Source organism: Solenopsis invicta, chromosome 10, assembly GCF_016802725.1.
Source record: "Solenopsis invicta isolate M01_SB chromosome 10, UNIL_Sinv_3.0, whole genome shotgun sequence".
NCBI classification, from domain to species: domain Eukaryota; kingdom Metazoa; phylum Arthropoda; class Insecta; order Hymenoptera; family Formicidae; genus Solenopsis; species Solenopsis invicta.
In genome coordinates, this window is record NC_052673.1 from 18404592 (window position 1) to 18428206 (window position 23615).

Consider the following 23615-nt stretch of genomic DNA (forward strand, 5'->3'; position numbering starts at 1 on the left):
TTGGAGAAACGAGGTAGAGGCGTGTGTATTCCCTTGCGCAAAGCTCGCTCGCTTCGCTCGGATGCACGCCCAGTAAGGCATCAGACGTCCTACATCGATCACATCATCGGTCGAAGGTCCTTCCGATACACGCGATAGGCCCATCGGTATAAATGGATTTGAGCGAGTTATACTATATACGCGCGCACGTTAAAACAACGAGAAAGTAGACGACGGCGACGGCGACGGCGACGGCGACGGCGACGGCGATGATCTTGAGTCTTCCCGCTTCTCGCACATTTTCCGCTTTCGTGCCATCCAAAAGATAAATGTAGTCTCTCTCTCTCTCTCTCTCTCTCTTCTTCTCTCTCGTGCGCGCGCAAACGTAAACGTCTGTACGCGTACGTGTAAGCATATGTCATAGCGCGCGTAAAAGCGCCGATCGTAAAATATGAGCAACCATATTTTACCTATCTTACGGAGACATTATGGACGCAATTGCGCAGAACCACTACGGCACCTCTGAAATATTTTATGCGCATAAGTAGATGGTGATGATACATTTTGTCGAAGGCCTCGTTTGAAACATTAACGCTCGCGCGAGCGAGCGACCAGCTCCGCAGCTGTATCGAATATTTAAAATTTAAAGGGACGGTGCGTGCAACATGGAATGTGTCAATGAGGCATTTATCGATCGATTGTGTACGGAATACGCATCGAAAAGTCATGGTCAATGGCGCATTTTTTATTGATGCATGTAAATATATTCGCGCGACGGCGGAAACATTAAAGTGTTAACAGACAAAACAAGAAAGTTAAAACTTGTATCTATTATGAGTGCTACTTTTTTGCTTACACGCAATTAAAAGTCAGCAAGAGTATTATAAAATTGGCTCGCTGTCATTTCATTTATAGCCCCGAACAAGCAGACGTCAACCGTAAAAATATCAATCTGAAGTTTAAACGACTCGATGTTGTCCAGCGTGTTTAGAATTTCAATATCATCTAATTAGATTTTCTTGTTTTATTTGCCGCGCGTGGTGTATTCAATTACCGGCGATAAATTGATTTCCCGTTAAACTATTCGTTGAATATTCCGGTTAAATATACGTCGCGGCGGGAAACACACGTTGTTGGAGATATCTAAGAAAAACCGCTTGTCGTAGTTAATTCATGCTTTTGCGCTTTATCTACGACGCCAAATAGTACGACGACAAACAATATTACGATTGAATTGAATGTGGAATTACAATCTATTTCGTCGCTGACGTGTTTACCAGTGGTAAGATGGATTGTCATTTTACGTCCGATTCAGTCAGAGTATTATTTATCATCGAGCTGGACGGATTAAAAATTATCCCGTATTAAGCCATTAAAGCTCGTAACTAGACCAGCAGATTAGCAACAAAATTGGAAATGTAACTGGAGCGTGAAAAAATGTTTCTAATATAAAATTACAAACATTAATTTTGCGACAAATTATTATGAAACAAATTATTTGTAAAATTTATTTCGCAAAATTAATTCTTGTAATGTGCTTTTATATCAGAAATTCTATTTTTCCCTTTTATGCAAAATTTGCTGGTCTAATAATAGGCCACGATAATTGGGGATGTGGGACATGGAGGTGAATACGTTATTGTTGCTGTTCTGCAGTAAAAATCGAATTGTGATTACGCGATGTCCTGTTAACGACCCTGATAACTCATTTTCTCTGTCTCTGTCTGTCTCACTCTCACGGTGATGGTCCATCGTTAAACAACAAATTTATCGAGTTAAGACGCGACGTAGTGCTCCTCGAGCACCTAACTGCACTGTAAATTAGACGAAAATGCTGTCGTTCTCTCTCTCTCTCTCTCTCTCTCTCTCTCTTTGTTATAGTAAACGCGCTCTTTCGCGTAACCGACGTATACGTGCATATGTACGATAGCTACGTAGCTAAGCTCAAACGGAGTCGCACACTTGGGAATTTTCTTTGCAACAAAGTTTCCTAAAATAGCAAGTAGACTTCTTCCAACTGTAGTTTCGAGATAGACTTCTCGCGCATCTAGAATGAGATAGGGTATATTCAACATGGAAGGGAAGAAAGAAAAAACTATTACAAAAAAGGTGTGAAAAGTGTAAAAGAGCTGAAACGTGTGGAGAAAATAAATGTTTCCACCGCGTTATTTGCATGCTTGAATAATCGGATCGCTTCTTTAATGCACCAAATACTAGAAGTGAAGTTAACTAATTATTATTCCAAATATATGGGTGAATAGTGTCAGAATGCTACTTCTCCAAGACGGAGAAATCATCACGACGTATATCTAACAGATGTAATTAATTGGAACAAGAAACTTGCGAATAGGAATTCAGTTTCTGTGAAATTGAATTTGTAATCGTCGAAATGAAGGATTAGATTAAAATTATTTGAATTTTCTATTGTTCCCCGCTCTCGACACCTACTACCATCACTTCGCAAATAATTAGACAAATAATTCCTTTAATTTCTTCCGTAAGGTGCACAAGAATGTCCAATTCATAATAAAAAAGCAATTCTATTCTAATTTATTTTGATTGTCATTAAAAAGATTATGTAACTCCATTATTTAAAAAAAACTGAAATAAAAAAAAAATTTTTTAAAGTTGGGACAAATATCTCGAAAACTTGCAAATTAATTTTTCGAAGATTTAAGGGATTCATCTTTTCACATGATAAATTTTGATTAGTTTCTTCCAATTCAAATTCTGATGAATGTTTCGGCAATATACGCGCCTCTCATTTGTGATAAGCAATCGCACATGGCGCGCTTCAATTAAATTTACATTTCTACTAAACGGCAACACATTTCGAGACAACCTCATTCATATTTAACTAGTGGGATAAACGCGATCTTCATATTACATAGATGGAACTTTGAATTGCATGACCAAGTAAGCGTTAAATGCAACGCTAATCAGAGACAGGGCGACCTATTTCGTATTCCGCATTTAACGTTGAATGCGGCCATCAGTGATCTTGAATTTTCCGTCTTTTATAAAGATCGTATCTGCCGGCGCATTATTATCGGCGGTAGAATGGCCGAGTCGAATATCAGATAGTCACATTTAAAGGTATGATACAAATAAAAACTGATGTGTTAAATCATGATTTATGGAACGAGCTTATATTCCGTTATCACGTGAAAACATGCAAACGGCAGACTCGGACGGTGGAATTATATAAAAATTGATAACGTTGAGCAAAATGAGCGTATGAAAGCCACCGATATATGCGCGAGAATAACATATTTCCTACGTCAACGTTGAATTTTGAAAAAAAACTGCCAACCGCTCGCGACAACATTTTGATTGACGACATTTTAATGAAGATCAATTTAATCTTTCGCCTTTGTATATCTATATATGCGTGTATGTTTACAGTTATATTATTGCACTAACAAATTTTAATTTTATTTTAACGTGACATGAAACGAAAATCTTCGTGTTACGCGAACGTTTCATATTTCGTAAATTTCATCACTGCTAAAGCCGAATGCGACGTGATACAGATACAGATATGGACGTCAAAGCCTTCCGAATCTTGGCGAAAGTTATTGCCTCGCTAAGATTATCACGTCACGATTATAACTCACGCTATCGGAGCTGCAGTGCAAACAAATCCTGCTGTTATTTTAGAAGTTAGTTTCTTCGCGAAATTGTATTTACGTCGTCGTAAAAAGGATCTAATAATGGCTCATTAAGTCATAATAGAGATAAACGGTTGTTTATGAAAACTGAAAAGCTCACTTAATTCGTAATCATCTTGGCATTTTGAGCTTTTGATCGTTATTAAGACCTCTCGGACTTCCCGTTATGTAAATTATCAAAAAAAGATTTTAAAATATAATAATTAAAAGAATCAAAATCACGATTTATATATAATACAATTAAAATCGAGAAAGGCTAGTATAGCTAGACTTGGTCATAGCAAGATGTTAAAAATATTTCTTGTATCATTTTACATATGATTTTTAATTTTTTACTCAAAAAAGTGGTCTTGCAAGAAAATAGCTATATATTTTAAGTGAAAAAATTAATTGCGTAAATGATTAGTAAATATTGCGATATTGCATATGTTTGGTACTTAATCGATCTAAATAACAGAGACAGAATTTATATATATCTGAACTATTTGTAAAATTTAGACAGAAAGTTTTTCTGTGGCGCCTATTCATGTTAAGGCCACTCACACTTGTTATAAAATTTGATTGTATAATTGGCAATGAGATTGAAATTTTCTAGAAGCTATAAAGCTATTGTCTAAAATGTCTTGCTATAAATTCTATATATAAGAAACAGTAATATTATAACAGACACAAAGAATAGCCATAAATTTTTGTTGACATCTACACAAAAAAAATTAGTATCAAATTCATTATTTTATATGTAAACAAGAATATCACATCTTCTTGAAATAATTTATAATCTTAAACAAACATTTGCCAACACAAAGAAATTTTGTTTCTTTATGTAAGCAAATTATGTCTGTTTAAGATTATCAAATTCTTTCGGGAATTATTGATTTGATATTATTTTTTGCTTAAATGAAGAAATTTTGTTTTTTCAAGAAAGCAAATTGTATGTGTTTAAAATTATAAAATTCTTTAAAAATTTTATATTATTGTTTACATATAAAACACAATAAAATTATTGATTTAACAATCATTTTTTTTCAGTGTAGAAATCTGTTTACATCAACAAAAACATTTTTTGTGAGTTTTGAATTGTGCGTCGTTATGGTCGTTATCCCGGGATTTCAAGCACAGCTCTTAAATTGAATCAAAAAAGTAATATATATTACAGAATTAAATCGACAATCACAATGCAACATTACTAATGCTAATTAGCATCTTTAAATCCCTTTATCTCGAAACAAGTAAAAATAAACTTTTTTTAAATAAAAGAAGTAAAAATATAATTCTTTTAAACCGTGAAGATTTTAATTAAATTTTTACACGCCCACGTAATAATTATCGAAAACTGGGAGGGCACTTTTTACAAGCTAATTTAGTACAAACTTCTACAAGCCTATCCTCGAAAGAGCGTTCAGCCATTTGAATCTGAAAAGAATTTATTAAAGCTCTCGTGGCGCATTGGGGTTCGACGGATCCCCATTCGTCGTAAGTTTTCGCAAACACAGGTACTTGAAGAGTGTTCAGCCATCTGGCTCTGAGTCGAAAGAATTATTAAGGTTCTCTTAAAAGCGCGTGCGGAAATCAAGCGAATCTCGATGGTCTTACTATTCGCGCAAACAGACGCAAACCCTCTTCAAGGATCTAGGCCATTTGATTTCGAACACCATTTCGCTCTAAATCATCGAAATCAATTAGCTTGTGCGCAATCTGGCAGGGAGCTGTAAATAAATCGGCTTCGGAGAGTTCGACTTCAGGGAATCGCACAAATCCTATACGCGAGTGACGCGCTCACGCAGCGTTGCAGCACGCGTATTCGCACGGTAATTGCACGGCGAGCACCATTTGAATAATTTCATCCACGCAAGGACACATACTCACCAGGGACGTACGTGGCTTATAGGCAGTCCTACGCGCGATCCGCGTCCGATTGCTAGCCGTTCGTCTCTCTCCCTCCCTCTCTCTCTGCGGTCGGCGATGACCACGTCCGGGACGTGTGTCCGTTATCGCTGTCCGAATGCACCGAGATTGTCCAACGCGATCGGGTGTCGCCCTCGGTGGGGCAAAGCCCTCGTCGTCGCGTGCTAATCGCGTTCGATCGCGCGTTCCCCGGGTCCCGCGCGTCGATCGATCCCGCGATTTACCGCACTTTGATCATCGGTTCCGTCGGGGGCAAAAGCCGCGTTGAACTCTCGGCGACGGGAATTGCCGCGACACCTGCGAGCCCCGCGAGACGCCTCCCGGGATTTCAATTATTCCGTCGCGAGAGACACCGGAGCCCCGGAGGTCTCCTTGCCTCCCTAACCTTCAATCGTCCGTGCTAATTAGTCAGCGCAGCGCGCGCTCGAGATCCGCGTCCTGCGGATTTAATTTCTCGAATTTCTCTCGCGGGGATCGATCGCCCGGCGATTGTAGGCGACATACTTTACGTATGTACTTTCCTATCCGTGTGAGACCAGGGCGCACACTCGAACGAATGTTAATTTCTGCTGAAACTTTGCGTGACTTTTAAGCGCGACGAGAATGCCGTGAAGTTGCCGCGCTTCTCGCGGCGAAGGTACTGTTACCAACTCTGTTACCAACTCTACAAATCCGACGTCGTTAGAAACGATTAGAAAAAAAAGCTCTGCGCAAGGACGGGGAGGGAGCGAGTGTCAAAGCCGCGTCGCGTAAATATAAATGATAAAGGGGACACAAATCGAAGGTGAGACTCGTCGGGGTGAGTTAACGCAATTATTTCGCGCCGAGAAAAACCGTGGGAGACGGTCCGACAGACTTTTTACACCACGACCGACCTACGATGCTGTGCAAAACCACCACCGTCGTTTCTCGCGCGAGGCACCTTTTACCCTTCTAAAAAAAAAAAAAAAAAAAAGAAGAAGAAGGATCGCCTCGACGAATGATTAAAGGGCTTTCCGTCCCGCTGGAGCCTTTCCCCCCCGAGAGAAAAAAGGCAAAATCATTACACGAGAGGTTCGAGCCTTCGTACCTTGAGTCCTTCCGCTCGGAGGAACTTTTCGCCGTCCCGCGCGATAACGACGGAATGTAAATTGTGTCGTGGCGCGGACACGTGGTGATAGTGGTGTCGTCCTTCGCTCTTCCGCTATGCCTTTCCGGCTCGACGCCGACGACGGAAAGTCCGTTATCTCGCGCGTGTCCTCGCGATCGACGATACCGCACGCGCTCACTCGCGGGTGCGTGCACGCTCGCGCGCAAGCGCGCGCGCGCTTACGTTACACCTCGCCCTCTCGCACTCTCGCGATTGTACTCGCGCGAGTCTCCCGCGGCGACTCGCGGCAAAGTTCAGACTTCAGACGGCGCGCGCCAATTCGTCCGCGCGTCGTCGTCGTCGTCGCGTCCGCCAGCCTTCCTCTTCATCGTTTCCCTTTTCACGCGTGTTCGGAAACTGCGTATAATTTTACCAGGCGACTGTCCACAACCGACACGATCGACAGACCGGAACAACGCGATGCACTCGCAATGAGTTCGCGTGGCACGCGGACGCGCAGCTGCTACTAAACTCCTTCTCGAGCGGTCGCGAACCAAACGTGACTCGAAGTGCGCGCGCCGCCACCGCCGAGAAACTGGCGGCAATGAATAGTCCCCGCCGGTGTCGACGACGACGCCGCCCTCACCATCGTCATCGACAGGGCAAAACAGCCCCAAGTGGGTTGGTCCCCGCAAGCTCCTTTCGATATCTAGCATCGCAGAAGCTTCGCTATTCCAGAGTTATATGTTGCAATGGAGAAACGCGTAAATTCTAACGGTCAGATCGTATCGAGATATTTTAATCAAGATTGTACTGGGTACATTTTATGATTACGTATACACGAAATATTCATGTAACATTTATGTTTACAGGATTCTTTTTCATGTAGACAATACAATGTGGATTATTATGAATTAAATAGCACAATACAGGAAAAATTGTTAATTAAGATTGTTAATATATCTGACTTTAATATATATTAATAAAATAAAAATTATATATTAAAATGAAAATAATGCAATATATAATTTTCATTTCTGATAAAATCTAAATCCTTTATGATCCATGGATTATTGCAGCATGGATTTACATAAATGATGCATAATACGTGGTTTATCTTGCACCTATGTAATGTAGATTAGATCATTTATATTTTACGTGTAAACAATCCTAATTTTAACAAATGACAGCAAAACTTTCCCGGTAAAACTTACGCATTTTATGGCAACATTTTAAATAACGAATCAGAGATGTGCAAATCAAAGTTCTTTTGACGTCGAATCTAATTAAATCGAACTAAATCAACAAAATTTTATCAGATTCAAATCGAATCAAATCGTTGTAACATATCTTAATTAACATTATTGTTGAGAAGAATTTTAATATAGATAATAAAAAATAATATAGTTATATAAAAAAAGATTTTTAAGTAAGAAAAATAATATTGCTCATATAATATAAAGTTATTTTAAATATAATTATATAAAATTGTCAATTTACATGTGATTCACATTTAAACATCATAATTCGCAAAATTTTAAATAATTCGGATTCAAATCCAAAATAAATCTTACCAATTCGATTCGATTCGAATTCGAACAGTTTACACATCTCTATAAAGAATCAAATAATTATCCAATATTTAAACCTCAAATTGAATTTGTGTGATTTTTATAAAATATTATTTACAAATGTTATTCTGACAAAATTGCCTGCTTATGGCAAATTATCTTACAATTAGCACAATCTTTAAAATATTTTCATCAATTTATAATGCCACTATTGTTTCTACACTGTGAAAAAAATTTTTGTAGTTCAAGTAAATATGTTATTAGGACCATTCAAGCAAATTATTTACTTTACATAAATAAATATCACTCGTTTGTAGAAAATATTATTTCTTTGAAGTAATATTTATTTGTGTGAAGTAAATAATTTGCTTGAATAGTCCTAATAACATATTTACTTGAATCACAAAAATTTTTGTCACAGTGTACAATTTGCTTATGGAGATTATCTGTTTAGGTAAATCGTTGTTATCAATGACAGAGCACGTTTCGAAAAAGTGTTGCTCACGCACAAATTTATTACGCAGAAACTAAAATGCAAATATATCGGGACCTCTAGATCGCGGTAACGCAATTACTCCAAACACACTTGGCGAAACGCGTCAGTCACTTCGAATGTCTTCCGGCGATAATTAAAGTTTCGCGAAGTACCTCGCTAAGCTCGAATTCCCCCTCGCAAGTTTAGCGGGTTTATAGAATCATCGGTATCGCACGGTTGTGTGAACTAATATTCAAAGTGCAGCAAATTGGCTCCCGTATACGGGAAAGTGATGAAATCTCCTCACGGAGAATTTTCCGGCGACTGACATCACATGGCGACGTTACGTTTTGTTATCCCTATATAGCGGCTTTCTTTTTTAGCAGCGTTCATTTCATCAGATATAAATTAAATATTTTTTCAAGATTACATCGCCAGATAGAATTCGTGTTTTACCATGCGGTCCGTTTCGCTCGAGGACACCATCTTTTTCAGACATTGCGTGTATTCTCGCGCTTTATAACCGCAGGAGAGAAAAGAAAGCAAATAAAATTTATCCAAAAGAAACACCATAATGTATAGTTACATAAGAGAAAGAACTTGAAGGTACATTAAAGCTTTGTTTTTCCTAGCCACATTTTCTTGAACTTTTTATACTCGGGCCATTAAAGCTCGCGATATCTCGAGGCGATTTTCAGAAATCACGCTCCTAAATTGTTTCAAACCAATTTACTGCAAAATGCGAAACAATTGCGCGGCAACGTTCTCGGCGTAATTTTTGTCATGACTTGAAGCGGAAACGCCGCGACAATCATCAACCTTGCGGAACAATAAGCAAATTTACGAAAAATTATAAAACTGCGGGATCAAACATTTTTTGTATAAATATAGGCGTAAAATAAGTGCGCAAAAATTTCCATCTAATATTTCAATTTCGCTTTTGACCCAGCGACCTAAAATTAAACTGGAGCTTTTGCAATCATTGGAGTAAATCCTTTTCAGATTTGGGAGATGGCATTAAATACCGTCAAATTTAATAATAATTTAATTCAACAATAATTTCATCACACTGTTAAAAATTTATCCGGACGGTATGTTTTTCTTGCATATCACTTGAACGAATCTCTGAGTCAAAACAAAACGAGCCTCAAAATTGCTTGCCACTTTACCAGCTAAAATATACGCCATATGTTGATCGCACTTGATCATACATTCATATTCGAATAATATAAACAGATAATAACTCAAAGATAATCTTTACTCACGTGCAGTTGTAGTTTTTCATTTTTTCTGAAATTTTTATTACATATTCGGAATTATTCTAATACTTCATTCGGTATGTACACAAAGATAAGATTACATTGAGGTGCACGTGAACAAATATTCTCTGTTGATGAGTAACATGAATCAATTAAATAAAATTGTAGAAATTGTCACATCTTGAATAAAATTTCCTGTTATAATAGTTAACTCGTTATTCATACACGATCGATCGCAAATGTGAATGCATACGCTATGTGCTCGCTGACGATAATTTAGGTAGCTTTCGACTGTTTACAATGTAACCGACTGCCGACATTTCAACCGGGTAAGAATTGTGATTGATTTTAATCATTCAAATACGTGCGTTTGCAACAAGAGGTCTCTAAGAGATTTAAAAATATTTGATAAGAATTCAGCTTTTATTTGCTTAAATTTATTTTTTTTAATAAGAAAAATCTGTTAATGTAGTAAATGCAATATATGCTCCATTTTAGTACGTAATAATTTGGAATTAATGTCAGAGCTTAGGTGTATTACGTAACAATTTTATAGAATATATATATATATATATATATATATATATACATATATATTCTGTCACAAAATAAAAAATATTACACGCCAAAAATCATAGCCACTTCATTGGTAATCATAAATGCAGCATCGTTCAAGATAAATTGATATAAAAATATCGATAATCAATTATAATCATTTAAATTTCAAAATTAATTCAATCTTTTCAAAACTTTTAAATTTTCGGAAAATAAGAAATAACAGATTGAAAAAGGAAACTTCATAGGATGGCAATTACAAAAACTCCAGTTTAATTTTGCGTCGTTAACAATTTTTAACTTAAAAACTAAGAGTCTCGATCAATCTTTTCGCATTTCACTATTTCATATAGATGAAAATGAGACATTCGCACGAGAGTGTGTGTAAAGCAATGTTGAATGACAGCTGCTGCTTGAGAGACATGCGTGGGATATTGCCTGACGACGAATTCGCTGTATACAGGTCAAGGAGGAGTTCCGCGTTTTTTTTGCCAACGACACCGTAGAACAATCTTGTCATCAACATCATCACGAATGAACCAAGGCTCTCGTCGCTAATTAATCGTCGCTTTGTTCCTGAAATACTTAAAGCCAATTAAATACAATTCATCGCTGTAAAATAAATGAGGGTTTCAATAAGTCTTTTTTTAGTTTTGTGTCGAAGATAAAAAGAATTAATTGAAACATTTACAACTCTGTATTTAACTGTAACTAATGATAGAGAAACTGAACCAATTAATAAACAAATGAGAAATTGACTAAGAAATTGAATCAATGAATAAATAAAAATAACTCAATATATATTTTTGAGTAAAATGTGATATTTTTTAATTAAATCTATAAAAATTAATTTTAAAAAATATTAATTAATTTGCATTTCTTTAAATTTTAAATCTTATTATTTCAATATTTTTCTTAAATAGTCATTTATTGATGTTCAATGATTAGTGCAGTGACCCATAACTCATATTTATACTCATATTTTTATACATTAATTTATGTCACAATTTCCTTAATTAAATTCAAAAACTCATGTAAAATTTTAGTCAAGATACAATATGATTATTATAATGTTATTTATCATCTTCTATTATTATACTCAACAATTCCCAAAGCAAAATAAAGAATATCGAAAGCAAAGATAAAATATGATTTTGGATTTTGCAAGCCTGCATTTCACAATGGCAGATATTTACAGCATTGCAATATAAATCTATGACAGATTTTGATCAAACACTATGACATGTTCATGTTGATGTCTTATCGGCGGGCAAACCAGCGTTGACAACGCAAAGATTTATTACAGGTATAAAGGATCTTAACTGTAGCCTAAAAATATTCCTGTGGAAATAACTCTGAATCTTTGAAACTCAAAATTGTAGATTTATGAATGTGTTCGATAAAATTAATATTAAAACTTGAATGACTTTAATGAACGTTTGTACGCGTATACAATTTCAGCTTCTGTCGGAAGTGCTTTCAGCCTCTCTATGGCAAGCTATATTCTCTTAGAGATGATACATTGGCCGTTTGTCCGTCGTAATGAACAAACTTCTCAAAGTTTCTTCTTAAAGATTCAACAATAATTCTAGTACCAAATAAGAATATCGGTATAAAAGAAGCAAGTGGTTTTAGTGTACATCGTCAGGTTTAACTTTGTTGCATCACTTTGGAAATGTCATATGAAAGCTTTTGTCGGAAGATATCTTGATTATACTACGTATAATCAAGATATCGTAAAATATATTACGTTATATATGCAGGAGGATCGGTTGATAGTAAATATGATGCATCGTCGACACATATATGACGAGTATATAAAGACCAATAGATTGTCTTGATACAATCATTCACCCAAAAGTATCATTTACGGAAAGAATACGATCGTCCGATACAGTTATACGAGTAAAGAAGCATCTTGAACTGACGAGCATCTTATAATGGAAACCGTCGATGCCACCAAGAATAATGACATTTACAAATTGCTCTCTTTCGAGGAAGCAAAGGAGGTGGTGAAACGCGCCTTGAACAATGACGCCGATCTGATAGAATACGCTATTCGACCATACTCCGACGGCAAGCTCGGATTTCTCGGCTCTCATTATCGGCTCGATATAATAGCCACGAGGAAAAAGGAAACTGTCACTCTCCCATTTTTTCTCAAGACCATACCTTACCAAGTGCCCGATCAAGCAGACTACGTGATAATGAGAGGTGTCTTCCATAAAGAGACAAAATTTTACAACGTCATAATGCCTTTGCTTCGTGAGGGATATCGTGGAGAACCGTGGGCACCAATGTGCTACAAAGTGAAGAGCGATTCGATAGTCTTTGAGGAATTGAGTGGAAAGGGCTATTCGATGCGAGGCAAACTATTCGATAAGACGCTCGTGTGTGCGGGTTTAAGCGCTTTCGCGCGATTACATGCCGCCTCCCTACTGGCGGAAACTCGCCTCGGCACATCCTTTAACCAACTGTATCCTGAAGTTTTCGTGGAGACAGCCTTCCTTCACGATGGATTGATACGAGAATGGTTCGAATCAGGCGTCAACGTAGCCGCGGCCGTAGCCGAGCGATTGGGGTACGATCCTGACCTGATAAGATCGACCTGCGAGCAGGTGTATCACGTTATAAAACCTTCACGTACAAAAACGAACGTGATTAGTCACGGAGATCCCTGGAGCAACAATCTTCTCTTCAATAACGACATACCACCTAAATGCATGTTGGTAGACTTCCAACTGTTAAGGTATTCTCCGTTGGCGCATGATGTAGCACAGTTTTTGTACATGTGCACGGACAGAAGTTTCCGAGAGACTTGGGAGAACGCGATGTTACGTCATTATTATGATACGCTACGCGAGACTCTAAACATTCACGAAACTCGCACGCAAATACCCCCATGGTCAGAGCTAATCCAAGGCATGGAGGAACAACGTTTAGGTGCCCTTATCACCGCGTTACTCAACTTTCCTACGATTCTAATGGACGAGACTCAAAGTGCGCAGATTGTAAGCGACCCGGCGTCTTATGTCGAACATTATTTTCGGAATAAAAACGAGTTCGTTCTCTCATGCATGGAGAAAGATCCGGCTTACGGAAGAAGGATCAACGAAGCTGTCATCGAACTCGCTGAGCTCGCTTCGCGACTGGACCAATTACCAAAACCATCTTAAAAAATTATATATGTATTTTACATATAATTGATTCATATTTAAATTAAATATTTTATTAAAGTTTCATTAAAGCATTCTGTGCATCTCTTACATATTTCAGTATGTAATGGAACATGCGTTCACTAAATTGCTTATTTTATCAATCTTACCATCGTAGTTCGCATGATAATTTTTACACGAATCAAGCATTATCTTGATCAGGAAATATAGTGGATAGGAAAAACCAATCATGATTGATAAGTTCTACGTTTGCATCCTCGTTTATATCCTCTTTCTCGTTCGTCGGCGTGACCGCAGGTTTCGTCGGTGGTAATGCCTCGTTATCGCTTAGAACTGAAGCATCATCTTGAGCATCGTTATCGCTGTCTCTGAAAAGGACAAAACTCATTAGTGCGAATATTTTAACAATCTATAATGACAAGTCTCAAAAATAGATATTAAAATCATTCTCAATGGATATTAAACATATAAAAAAATGAAGTAAAATAAAAATAAAGCAAGTAAATCACCAATATACGTTGTTCGCATAAAGGAATGTTAAAGTGTAATAATTTTAACAAATATAAAATATAAAGTAAATTCCGTATACTTAAGGTTTTCGGCATTTCTGGAATTATTCCTTAAGAATTGTTGTCCCATCAGCGACGTAATGAATGACAAGCACAATAGTCTCATCGGTGGCAAAGTGTGAGAGGAAATTCTAAGTAACTGAAAAACAAGAATTATGATTAGCATTAGTTCGCGACTATAAGCGAATACATTCCGCGGAATCATCCGTTGAAAAAATATTGCGTACAAACGTAGACAGTAATGGAATCGCATTGACCTCGCGATAGGTACAAAAGTATGTTTGCCATGTACGCGGCACTTGTGACAATCGCTTAGTCAGACGACTGACTAATTAGTTTTAAAGCTAACATACAGCAACACCTTCAAGTGAAATTTGTGCAATTCCTGCAATCTTCTACTTCAGATCTAGGTTGATTCGTCTATTGCAACCCACACACGAATATTCTCCGCAACGTGTAAACTTTACGTGACGAACGCGTAATATATATATTCGCAATATATAATCAAAAATTTTAAATACACTTTAATTTCGTCGACAAATATCTACTTGTTGAATTGCAAGTTTACAACTGTTGTTAGCAGCTTCTTTTTCAAATAAATAAATAAATACATGATTTGCAAAATTACGCAGCGTTTAACTTGAAGTATGTGTGTGTATATATATACACACTTCAAGGCACAATCTCTTATTTCATCTCTTATAAGTGGTAACAATTATATTGTTAACAATATAATGCATTTAGATCATGTTTATGTTCTATTTCCGCATTTCTCACTTTTAGGATGACATGATTGTTAATAATAATTTCGATGTATTTCAGAGAATCATGACGACAATATCCGGGAAATTGTTCGTACAAAAAACGGCCGAGATGGTCAGAGAATGTAGTTTATTATCATTATAATCAAGACAATTACCAAGTGTGAAGTCTGACGTTCGCGACGTTTCGTCACTGTCATCAAATGAAGTACTTAGTTACATGCTTACGCATAATGTACAAAAACGCGGAAAACAAGATATCCTAGTCTATTTTCGATGCAAAAATGCTATTTTTAGCAAAGGAGAAAAACCCAGCCTTTCGGTCCATTTAATGCAAAAATATTTTAACAAACTATAATTAGTAAATGTTTCTGTAATAAATATTAAAATCATTATCAGTGAATGCTAAGAATATAAATAGAATAAAAAAAATTAAGTACATGTCTATAAAGCAAATAGATATAAGATGTTTTATTAAGTGATACAGTCGTTTACTCTAAAAACAAGACGTTTTTGGAATACACGTTTCGTAGATAAAATTATATAATTTGGAGGGAAACAAATAATGGTAAAATTAATTTTCCAAAAGTATAAATTTTTTGAAGTTATTACATTTTCAAAATGTAATTATATAATTTTTTTATTTTATATAATAGGATTCTTTTACTTATTCTTCTAGTTATTATAAAATAATGATAACCTTCGTACCATACAACCTTGAAACACTAATTTTTTAAATTAATTTTGTCCTCTAAACCGTACAACTTTTGTCTAAAACATTTTTCCCGAAAATGCCTTATCTTCAAAAGAATCGATTATGTCACTTAAAATGAAACACCTTGTATAAACATTGAATAAATATCGTAAGACACAGCAACAAACAAAACATCAATAAATTTTAATTCTTTTAAAGAAGTTAGAGAGACTAGAGTTAATTAAAGGTAATTGTAATAAAATTACAAAATGTTGACAATGGCATGTCAATGAGACAGATTAATCTAAACTTTGCCCTCTGTACCGGTATGACATTTTATTAGCAGGTATCAATGGCAACAATCGAGACGGTTGGCCAAGAAGATAAGACTTTGTTCCTGCTGGCCTGGTTTTACATTTGCAAGCAATCCCAGACAATTCTACAGCAGCGTCGTTCGCTATTTTCGCATCATACAGAATATCCTATTATAGTCGATGAAGTAAAATACTTTAAAAATTAAGCGAGCTTTATCATGTTTTTAAATATTGCGCTTGAATGCAAAGTAGCATTTTGTAACAAAATTAGTGTTGTTCAGATTGCGTCATGTTGATTGTTTCAATATTATATTTCATTTTTCTTAGTAATATATTTTCGTACAATATGATACACATTGAGATTGATGCCACATCGTTTTAGATTATTAAAAAATAATTTGAAACGGATCTGACTAAACTTATAAAGATATTTAAAATTTTATCTTTGAATATAAAGATACAAAATTATAATAGTGTGTTAATTATTTAACAAATACTTTATCTCGTTTGTACTAATTTTGTTACAAAGTATTACCCCAATATCTTAAATAAAATGCTTCAACTGATATAAAACATCCTTTGTGCATTATAAGGCACATCGTAACGGGTTCAATGATCCCTTACTCAAGGTCAGTCATATTTCAAGGACGTGCACTTGAAATCAAAATGGAAAGACATTCTGTATGCATTTACCGGGAATGAATAGCGACAAACGAGCTACTTTTAACATAGTGTTCGTTTCTGATAGCGACAAAACACATTACGTCTCGCGCAACTACTTTCGATAAATTCCTCGACGAGATATTTCTCAAGTTTATTTTCGACACGGCACGAATTAATTATTCGATACGCGAATACGATGCGCGTTACATTTGCCCTTATCTGCTTTTTCCAATACAACTCTACCTCGCTCTGTTCAATTTGCCAGGCCAACTTTCCGCCCACACGAAGAAAAGACAAGACGACTGATAACGCCGTCAAAATAAAGTAAAAAAAAAAATATATATATGCACATAAGAATGCATATGAATAGATGCTACAGTGTCGAAGCGATAGACGATAGTGACGTGAGAGAGGCACAGGATTTCCAGCGAAGTTTGCCTGTTGTCCAGCCGTCCTAAAGGGACAACTAGAACGCCGTGAGAGGGTGGGAGTCTCTATATTAAATCATGGGCGAGACTTCTGCTGAAAGCCAGTCGTTCGCGAAGCGTTGAAACATACGTGAAGGATTTCTGCGTCTGCCGGTTCTCGTAGATTACTAAATATTTTTTCATCCTCAAGTTGTATCGCCTTAGATCGTGTCGGTTCGTCGACCCCATCGCACAATCATTCGCGTTGATAAAGACTGGGTAAAACCACTTGACATAGTTCTGTAGGAAATTTTGATGCAGACATGGATTAATTCGCATTTTTTGCATTGAAGGAAGAAATTGTTCAGGGGAGGGAAGAGCTCGAAGAGAGATTTGATTCTAATCGTTGATCGAGAAGATGAAGTGGGCTGGAAAAAACTGAGAAAAAGATTTGAAAAAAAAAAAAAAAAAAATATCAAGACTTTCTTGGGTATCTCGCCGGAAAAAGAGCCGGTTTCGAGAATGAAGTTGACCGCATTAAAATTGGTGTCGTGCCTGTTTACAACGCTACTACTCGCAGTAATTGTTCTCGGATATCCCGCCAGTAATAGTGAAGCAGTAAGTGTCTTTGTATGCGATATCATAATCGTTATTAAACGGAGTTGATACCAATAATGAAAATAATGTAATTAGAAATTGTGAGATTTACCAATTTTGGAACACCGCGATTTCATTGGTACGAAACACGCACAAGCATAAAATTCCCTTTTCTTTTGCTGAGTGTCAATTATAATAAATGCGACTCATATTTTTCTCCATTGTAAGCACGTGGGAGGTATATGGTAATGTCGAAAGTACGAGTGGACGTTGGTCATTGAACGTTCCTCGTTAAACCAATCTTTATTTGTCCGAGAGAGTGCAATGATGTATCCAACCACTTTGAGCTGTAGTTGGTGCGTGATCTTGTAAACAGGAAGACTTTTCGTCAAGATTTCAATCTTTTAATCTTTTCAGTAGCCACTCTACCTGATTAATGCAGTCTCGTCATTATGGAAATTTTTTCTTTCCTTTCCGTACTTTTTACTAATTTTTTGTGCTGGTAATTTTGCAATCTTTTATTCAATAATCCTAATAATTCTGTTTAAGCTATATAATTTGCAGGCGATCGAGAACATGAGGCAGATTCCGCAATGGCATTGTCTCCGCTATAGAAAGTTCGATTTTGTTCGTCGCTGTCGAAATTATCGCTTAGGAAGAAGACACTGACAAATGGATATTCAATACGATCCACGATTGGCAACCGCGATGCCTTATGGCAAATTTCGTCGTCCAATCATGCAAAACATACCATTTCAAGTCGTTAAACTGAATAAGTTAAATTCATTTAAATTAGTTTAAATTATAGACATCTCCATAAAAGCATTTATGTTGAAAAGTAAAAATTATTTAGAATTCTAATGAAAAAATCTGCATTAAGTACAATTAACAATCATGATAAAAAAAATATTGTATTCCATATTATTTTATTTTTATTGGTAAATCTTTATCTTTTTACCTGTATACGAATTTTTCAACACAGAATTTTATTTTCGTGATTTTATTGATTCTGAATTTTTTAATATTCAAAACGACATATTGAAATGACTTTTTACATTATCTTTATATTATAGAACATGTATAATGCATTTGTTATTTTATATTAATTTTTTTTACATTTACTTTAGATTAGTAAACTTTTATTTATTTTGCAAATTGTCTCTGTTTGTTTACTTAATGTAAATTTGATCTCAAATATAATGAAATTATATTATTCAACAATAAAAAATACTTTTTTGTCAGTAATATTATCAATTGGCATACCAATTGTGTAAGAGTATTATTAATAGATAAAAAATTTTTCAAGAATCCTAAAAGTCGCAAATAATTGAACTAGATCATAACAAATAATTATAGATTAAAAAACTATTTCTTGAATTAATTTTAATAATATATTTATCTCTTAAATAAAATTTCTTTTAATTTTAGGACATTTGTACGTAAGATGCGACTTGAAGGAATCTTTCCGTGAAACAAATTTTGAAATTCAGAATTCTACCTACATCTTGTATCATTCCTTTCGCTGGTATGCCAAGATGTTCATGAACTTGCGCGACAGTCTGCTCCTTACTCGAAGATGTTTGAGCCGCTATAAAGTTGGAGAAAGCAGTCAATGGCATGGTTCCTTTGTCTGAAATAATCTCTAACGAGACACTCGCTTCAGATTCTGGCTCCAGGGTCAGTAATTCCTAAACAGAATACAATAATATATAGATACAAAATATAAATACACTTACATTCCAAATTAATTTGTTACTCAAAGATATGTAAATTAATTTATTCATAATTAATGTAAAACATACCTGATTCGAGTCCAAAAAATATAGTTGCGACTTTCGTTGCCATTGACTAAAGGAATTACGTTTTTCCTGCAGATGAGGTACAAAAGTAGCTGCTAATATAGAACTGGTACTTTCGATGAGGCATTCTTTCTTATAAATGAGTGTTGCACTTTGTGGTGTAAACACGTATACTAAAAGCAAGCAAATAATCTTTATCAAGAATATAATAAGATTAAAAAATATAAAAAAATATAACAATACAAATATTATGTAAAATTGTTATATAATATAAAAAAATATATATTACAACATATATTAAAATAAAATTCTTAATAATTCTTTTGGCAATAAAATAAATAATAAAGAGGCATTTACAAATGTATAACGTACATGAATTATCAGATGTAAATGCTGCCATGTATGTAGATTTTAGATCACACGTGAGACTCACGACATTCAAAGATACGCTCCATGTTATAGCAAGAGTTAAAATATTCCAAACTGTTATGTGCTGCTGAGACACAATTACAACAAGATGACAGGCCTCGTGTTTGCCGAATTCTATTAGTCTATAAACATTTTACAATTATGCGCTTGACGATCATTTTTCACATTTAGCTAAGAAGAGATTTATTAACAATATATTTATTAATTATATATATTTTTTCTTGACTTACGTTATCGGATGATTATACTGAGAATGTGTAAGACTGGATTTTAACTCGCAAGTTTCAGGCACCCATAAAGTTAAGGTAGAATTAAAGCCAACAGCTAATAACGAACCATCTGCTGAAAAACCTGCATCTGTAGCAGGTAAATTGCGATAATCTCCTACTCCATAACAATACCAATGTTTCGTTTCTTTATCTGTAACAAATATATTAAATAATGAAATATTTCGCTAATATATATTTCGCTAAACTTTAATGAAGCTATTTTATTACAAAATATATATAATTAAATATATGTACCTTCTATAGTAGAAGATTTTCTCAAATTCCACAATTTAAATTTATTATCTTTTCCAGTAGTAACTGCTAACCATTCTCCATCGTCAAATGTCGTATCTGGTTGAAAATGTAGTGCATTAATTCCATTCTCATGAGGTAATTCAATGGACGTATTTAATACAAATCTAAAATGTTAATAAATTATATACTAACTATATATTATAATGTTAATAAATATTATATATAAATTATATATGGCATTAGTCTAAATAAGTATAATAAAACTTATATTTACATTTGCGTCTTCAGATTGTAGAGCCAGAATTTTAATCTAACTTCTATAGACGAAACTTTGTCATTTCGTTCTTCAACCGTTGCCATCCATGTACCATCATGATTCAGAGCTATTTTTGTAACTTCTGTATTTACAATAATTGCATCGCGTTCTTGGGTCAAAAAATTTTGAGCAGTTATATTAATCTGGAAAATATGTCAAAAAAGTTTTACTATTTATTCTAATTTTTTTAATATTATTTTTTTCTTCTGTATGTGTAACAAATGTTTTACTCACATTGTATAATAGATTTTTTGTATGAGTGTTGTAAAATTGTACATGTCCAGTACGGCTATTTAGAACGAGACTACCTGTTCTCGGGTCGACAATAAGCCCTGCAGGAAATAAATCTTTGGACGATGAAGCAACACCCCATGTAAAATTTTGTATCACTGATGTCAATTTTCTTTGAGGATTTACAACAACAATGCCTGTTACAATTGAAATGATTAGTTGTCATAAACGTGCTAATAACTTAAAACTTTACAACAAAAAATTTTACCATTATCTAAAGTGGATACTGCAACATATAAATTATCTGGTGCAATAGTGAGATGTTTAATAGGCGCCGGTAATCGTGGAAGGAATGACTTATGTTGGGGATTTGCTAAAGTCCATTTTACCAACACGCATTCACCACCACCTGTATACATATGGCCACCTGTAAAATAAACAAGTGTATTATAAAGTGCCTATGTATTATATTACTGGTTTGTGAACAATATCTTGTAAATGTATGTTAAAGATATCTCTACCTGATTTGCTAAACACTATTTCTGTAACTGGTAATGTATGCCAGTGAAAAACAGCTGTGTATGGCCTATTCTGGAATAAACTTCTCCATACCACTACACGACCTGTAGAATCTCCTGTGGCAACACACTCATCTTCTGGATGTCCTGCTATGCAAGTAGGTAATCTGCCAGTTTTACCAGTCTTGTGTCTACATTTAGATTAAAAAATTAAAATTATGTTACAATATATATATATATATACTATACTATGTGTGTGTGTGTGTGTACACACACACACACACACACACACACACACACGCACGCACACACGCACGCACACATATATATAGTATATAGTATATATTAAAATGTTACACATTAATTTTAAATACTAGCATATATACATATGTATATGTACATATATGAAAATCCTTAAATATCTTACATTTTATTTACTAAATTTCTAGCTGGATTTAATATATGTAAATCCGTATCATTTAAAAGTGCTATTAAATTCTCTCCATGATTCCCAATTATATCAATATAATATTCTTGTGATTCGGTGCTGAAAAAATACATGATAAATTATAAAAATTATGAATTATTCATGTAATTAACAGATAAAATTGAATAGAAAATGTTCTTTACAAAATATGTATTGATTTTATGCACACTCCAGTTTCTATATCAAATAGAAGTACATATATCTTATCTTCAGAGAAATAAGTTATTAACGTTTGACATATCTCATTTCCCTGAGCAGTTCTATATTTCACAATGTGAAAGGTTTTAATTTTTGCCTTGCTGAAAATCTTGGCTGGAAATTTTAATTGCTGCAAAAATACCAATATATATTCATATTATTCTTATATACCTATAAATAATAATTATAATAACAGCAGAGGAATTAACAAATTAAAAAATTAAAAGTTAAAAAACTAATTACATTAATTAGAAGCTAAAACGTATATACTATATAACTTTAATAGGTTAGTGTTAAAGATATCTCAAATTCAAAATGTTAACAAATAAAGTAATTTTAAGTTCTTACTAATTTTTTCGTGTTAATGCCACTTTGGCAATTCCATAAATTCAATTCACCATTTTCAGTGCAACCAATAATAACACTGGCGTTATCTGGATGCACTGTTACACCAGCAATTCTGTGATCCAGAGATTCAAATTCTCGCACAAAATCTCCTGTTTGCGTGCTATATACTCTTATTACATTCTTCCACACTATGTGTAGAGTTCTGAAAACAAAATTATTGATTATACACTGATAACTGCTACATTAGACAAGCTAATTAACCTTAAAAAAATAAAATTCAAAATATATATAAAAACTAAAATAAAACTCACTCTCCATCACTAGAAAAGAATGGCCGTTGATCAATTATACTCCCACCGCCTTTTCTTTTCACAATCAAATTATTATTTTGTTTTTTCTTCACAGGGGAATCGTCCAATTCGATAAGGTTAACGCATGTATCCCTAAGATTAGAGTTATTGACAACTTTCATTTGCATTTTGATACTTGTGTACACATAAAGCGCTTAAATTTACATAAATATATTTATTTAAAAATTATATATACACAATCTACACTTTTTTTGAATATTTTATTTTTATCTTTAACGACAGAGAAGCACATGGTCCATGATCCTTTTTGCAACTAGCCAGTTGGAATGGAGGGAGATGGCTGCAGTACTCGCTTCACTTTTCAGCATCGAGCGATCGAATCGATTATGTTATCTCTGTCGCTCTCGAGTCATTTCTTTCAAGAGAAAAGGAGACAGCAGATAGTCGCTTCGTTGATTCGATCGCTCGAGGCAGGTCAAAGAGTGGAGCTAGTACTGCTCTTCTCCACTCATTTAAAAGAAGCGGCACTATTAAAGAAAATTAAAAAAAATTTTTTAGATAGATAATAAAACGTTTATAAATTATTTGAATGTCAAGAAAAAAAGACAGTAAGATAACAGAAAAAATAGATAAAGGTAAGATATTCAACACAAAATATAGCAAGAGAATACTATATTTCGTCATTTTAATCAGTACTTAATTAGAAGAGTTTTTAATACATTAGTCGTGTAAGATGTAAAAATTAGATTTCAAGAATAAAATTATTTAAATATAAAATATAAATATAAA

The 23615-nt window shown here is 34.7% G+C and overlaps 3 protein-coding genes and 2 long non-coding RNA genes across 9 annotated transcripts in view; 3 read left to right on the plus strand and 2 right to left on the minus strand.

Moving 5' to 3' along the window:
* The window catches only part of LOC105197902 (calcitonin receptor), a 114547-nt gene extending 107321 nt beyond the window's left edge, over window positions 1–7226 (minus strand). For 3 of the 4 annotated variants that reach the window (XM_026131706.2, XM_039454258.1, XM_026131707.2), the window contains exon 1: window positions 5517–6488. The gene's annotated coding sequence lies outside the window, so the exon portion shown is untranslated. Of the gene's footprint in view, window positions 1–5516; window positions 6489–6624 lie in introns of those variants that run through there. The other variant, XM_026131704.2, reaches the window with a different exon arrangement.
* A 3508-nt stretch (window positions 7227–10734) lies between these two features.
* LOC105197899 (WD repeat-containing protein 75) lies at window positions 10735–23321 on the minus strand. 2 transcript variants are annotated; one of them, XM_026131623.2, is made up of 16 exons: window positions 22827–23321; window positions 22516–22717; window positions 22113–22297; window positions 21910–22029; window positions 21486–21673; window positions 21233–21391; window positions 20968–21161; window positions 20692–20876; window positions 20418–20581; window positions 20124–20313; window positions 19837–20015; window positions 19468–19637; window positions 19168–19353; window positions 14250–14368; window positions 13810–14028; window positions 10735–11060 (listed from the first exon to the last, which is right to left on the minus strand). In XM_026131623.2, the coding sequence occupies exons 1-15, from the start codon at window positions 22991–22993 to the stop codon at window positions 13842–13844; spliced, it is 2595 nt and encodes an 864-aa protein (XP_025987408.2). In that variant the 5' UTR covers window positions 22994–23321; the 3' UTR covers window positions 10735–11060; window positions 13810–13841. The 2 variants fall into 2 exon arrangements, with proteins under 2 accessions (XP_025987408.2, XP_025987407.2); XM_026131622.2 differs by having other exon boundaries at window positions 10735–11068; window positions 22827–23319.
* On the plus strand, window positions 11626–13731 carry LOC105197694. Its single transcript, XM_011164182.3, has one exon. The coding sequence runs from the start codon at window positions 12425–12427 to the stop codon at window positions 13658–13660; it is 1236 nt and encodes a 411-aa protein (XP_011162484.1). The 5' UTR covers window positions 11626–12424; the 3' UTR covers window positions 13661–13731.
* Window positions 16421–17530, plus strand: LOC113003205. Its single transcript, XR_003268313.2, has 2 exons — window positions 16421–17347; window positions 17422–17530. It is a non-coding gene; the product is annotated as an uncharacterized LOC113003205 (long non-coding RNA).
* LOC120358805 lies at window positions 17599–21418 on the plus strand. The gene is made up of 2 exons (XR_005575676.1): window positions 17599–17686; window positions 19094–21418. It is a non-coding gene; the product is annotated as an uncharacterized LOC120358805 (long non-coding RNA).
* Window positions 23322–23615: the final 294 nt, after the last annotated feature.

Excerpts from the sequence above, each read along its gene's own strand:
- LOC105197899 (XM_026131623.2), bottom strand. The coding sequence starts at position 22,993 with ATGCAAATGAAAGTTGTCAATAACTCTAATCTTAGGGATACATGCGTT. Across the intron at positions 19,638-19,836 it reads ATTTACATCTGATAATTCAT|TATACGTGTTTACACCACAA; the intron begins GTACGTTATACA and ends GCTTGCTTTTAG. Across the intron at positions 14,029-14,249 it reads AGAAATGCCGAAAACCTTAA|AGACAGCGATAACGATGCTC; the intron begins GTATACGGAATT and ends TGTCCTTTTCAG.
- LOC105197694 (XM_011164182.3), top strand. The coding sequence starts at position 12,425 with ATGGAAACCGTCGATGCCACCAAGAATAATGACATTTACAAATTGCTC.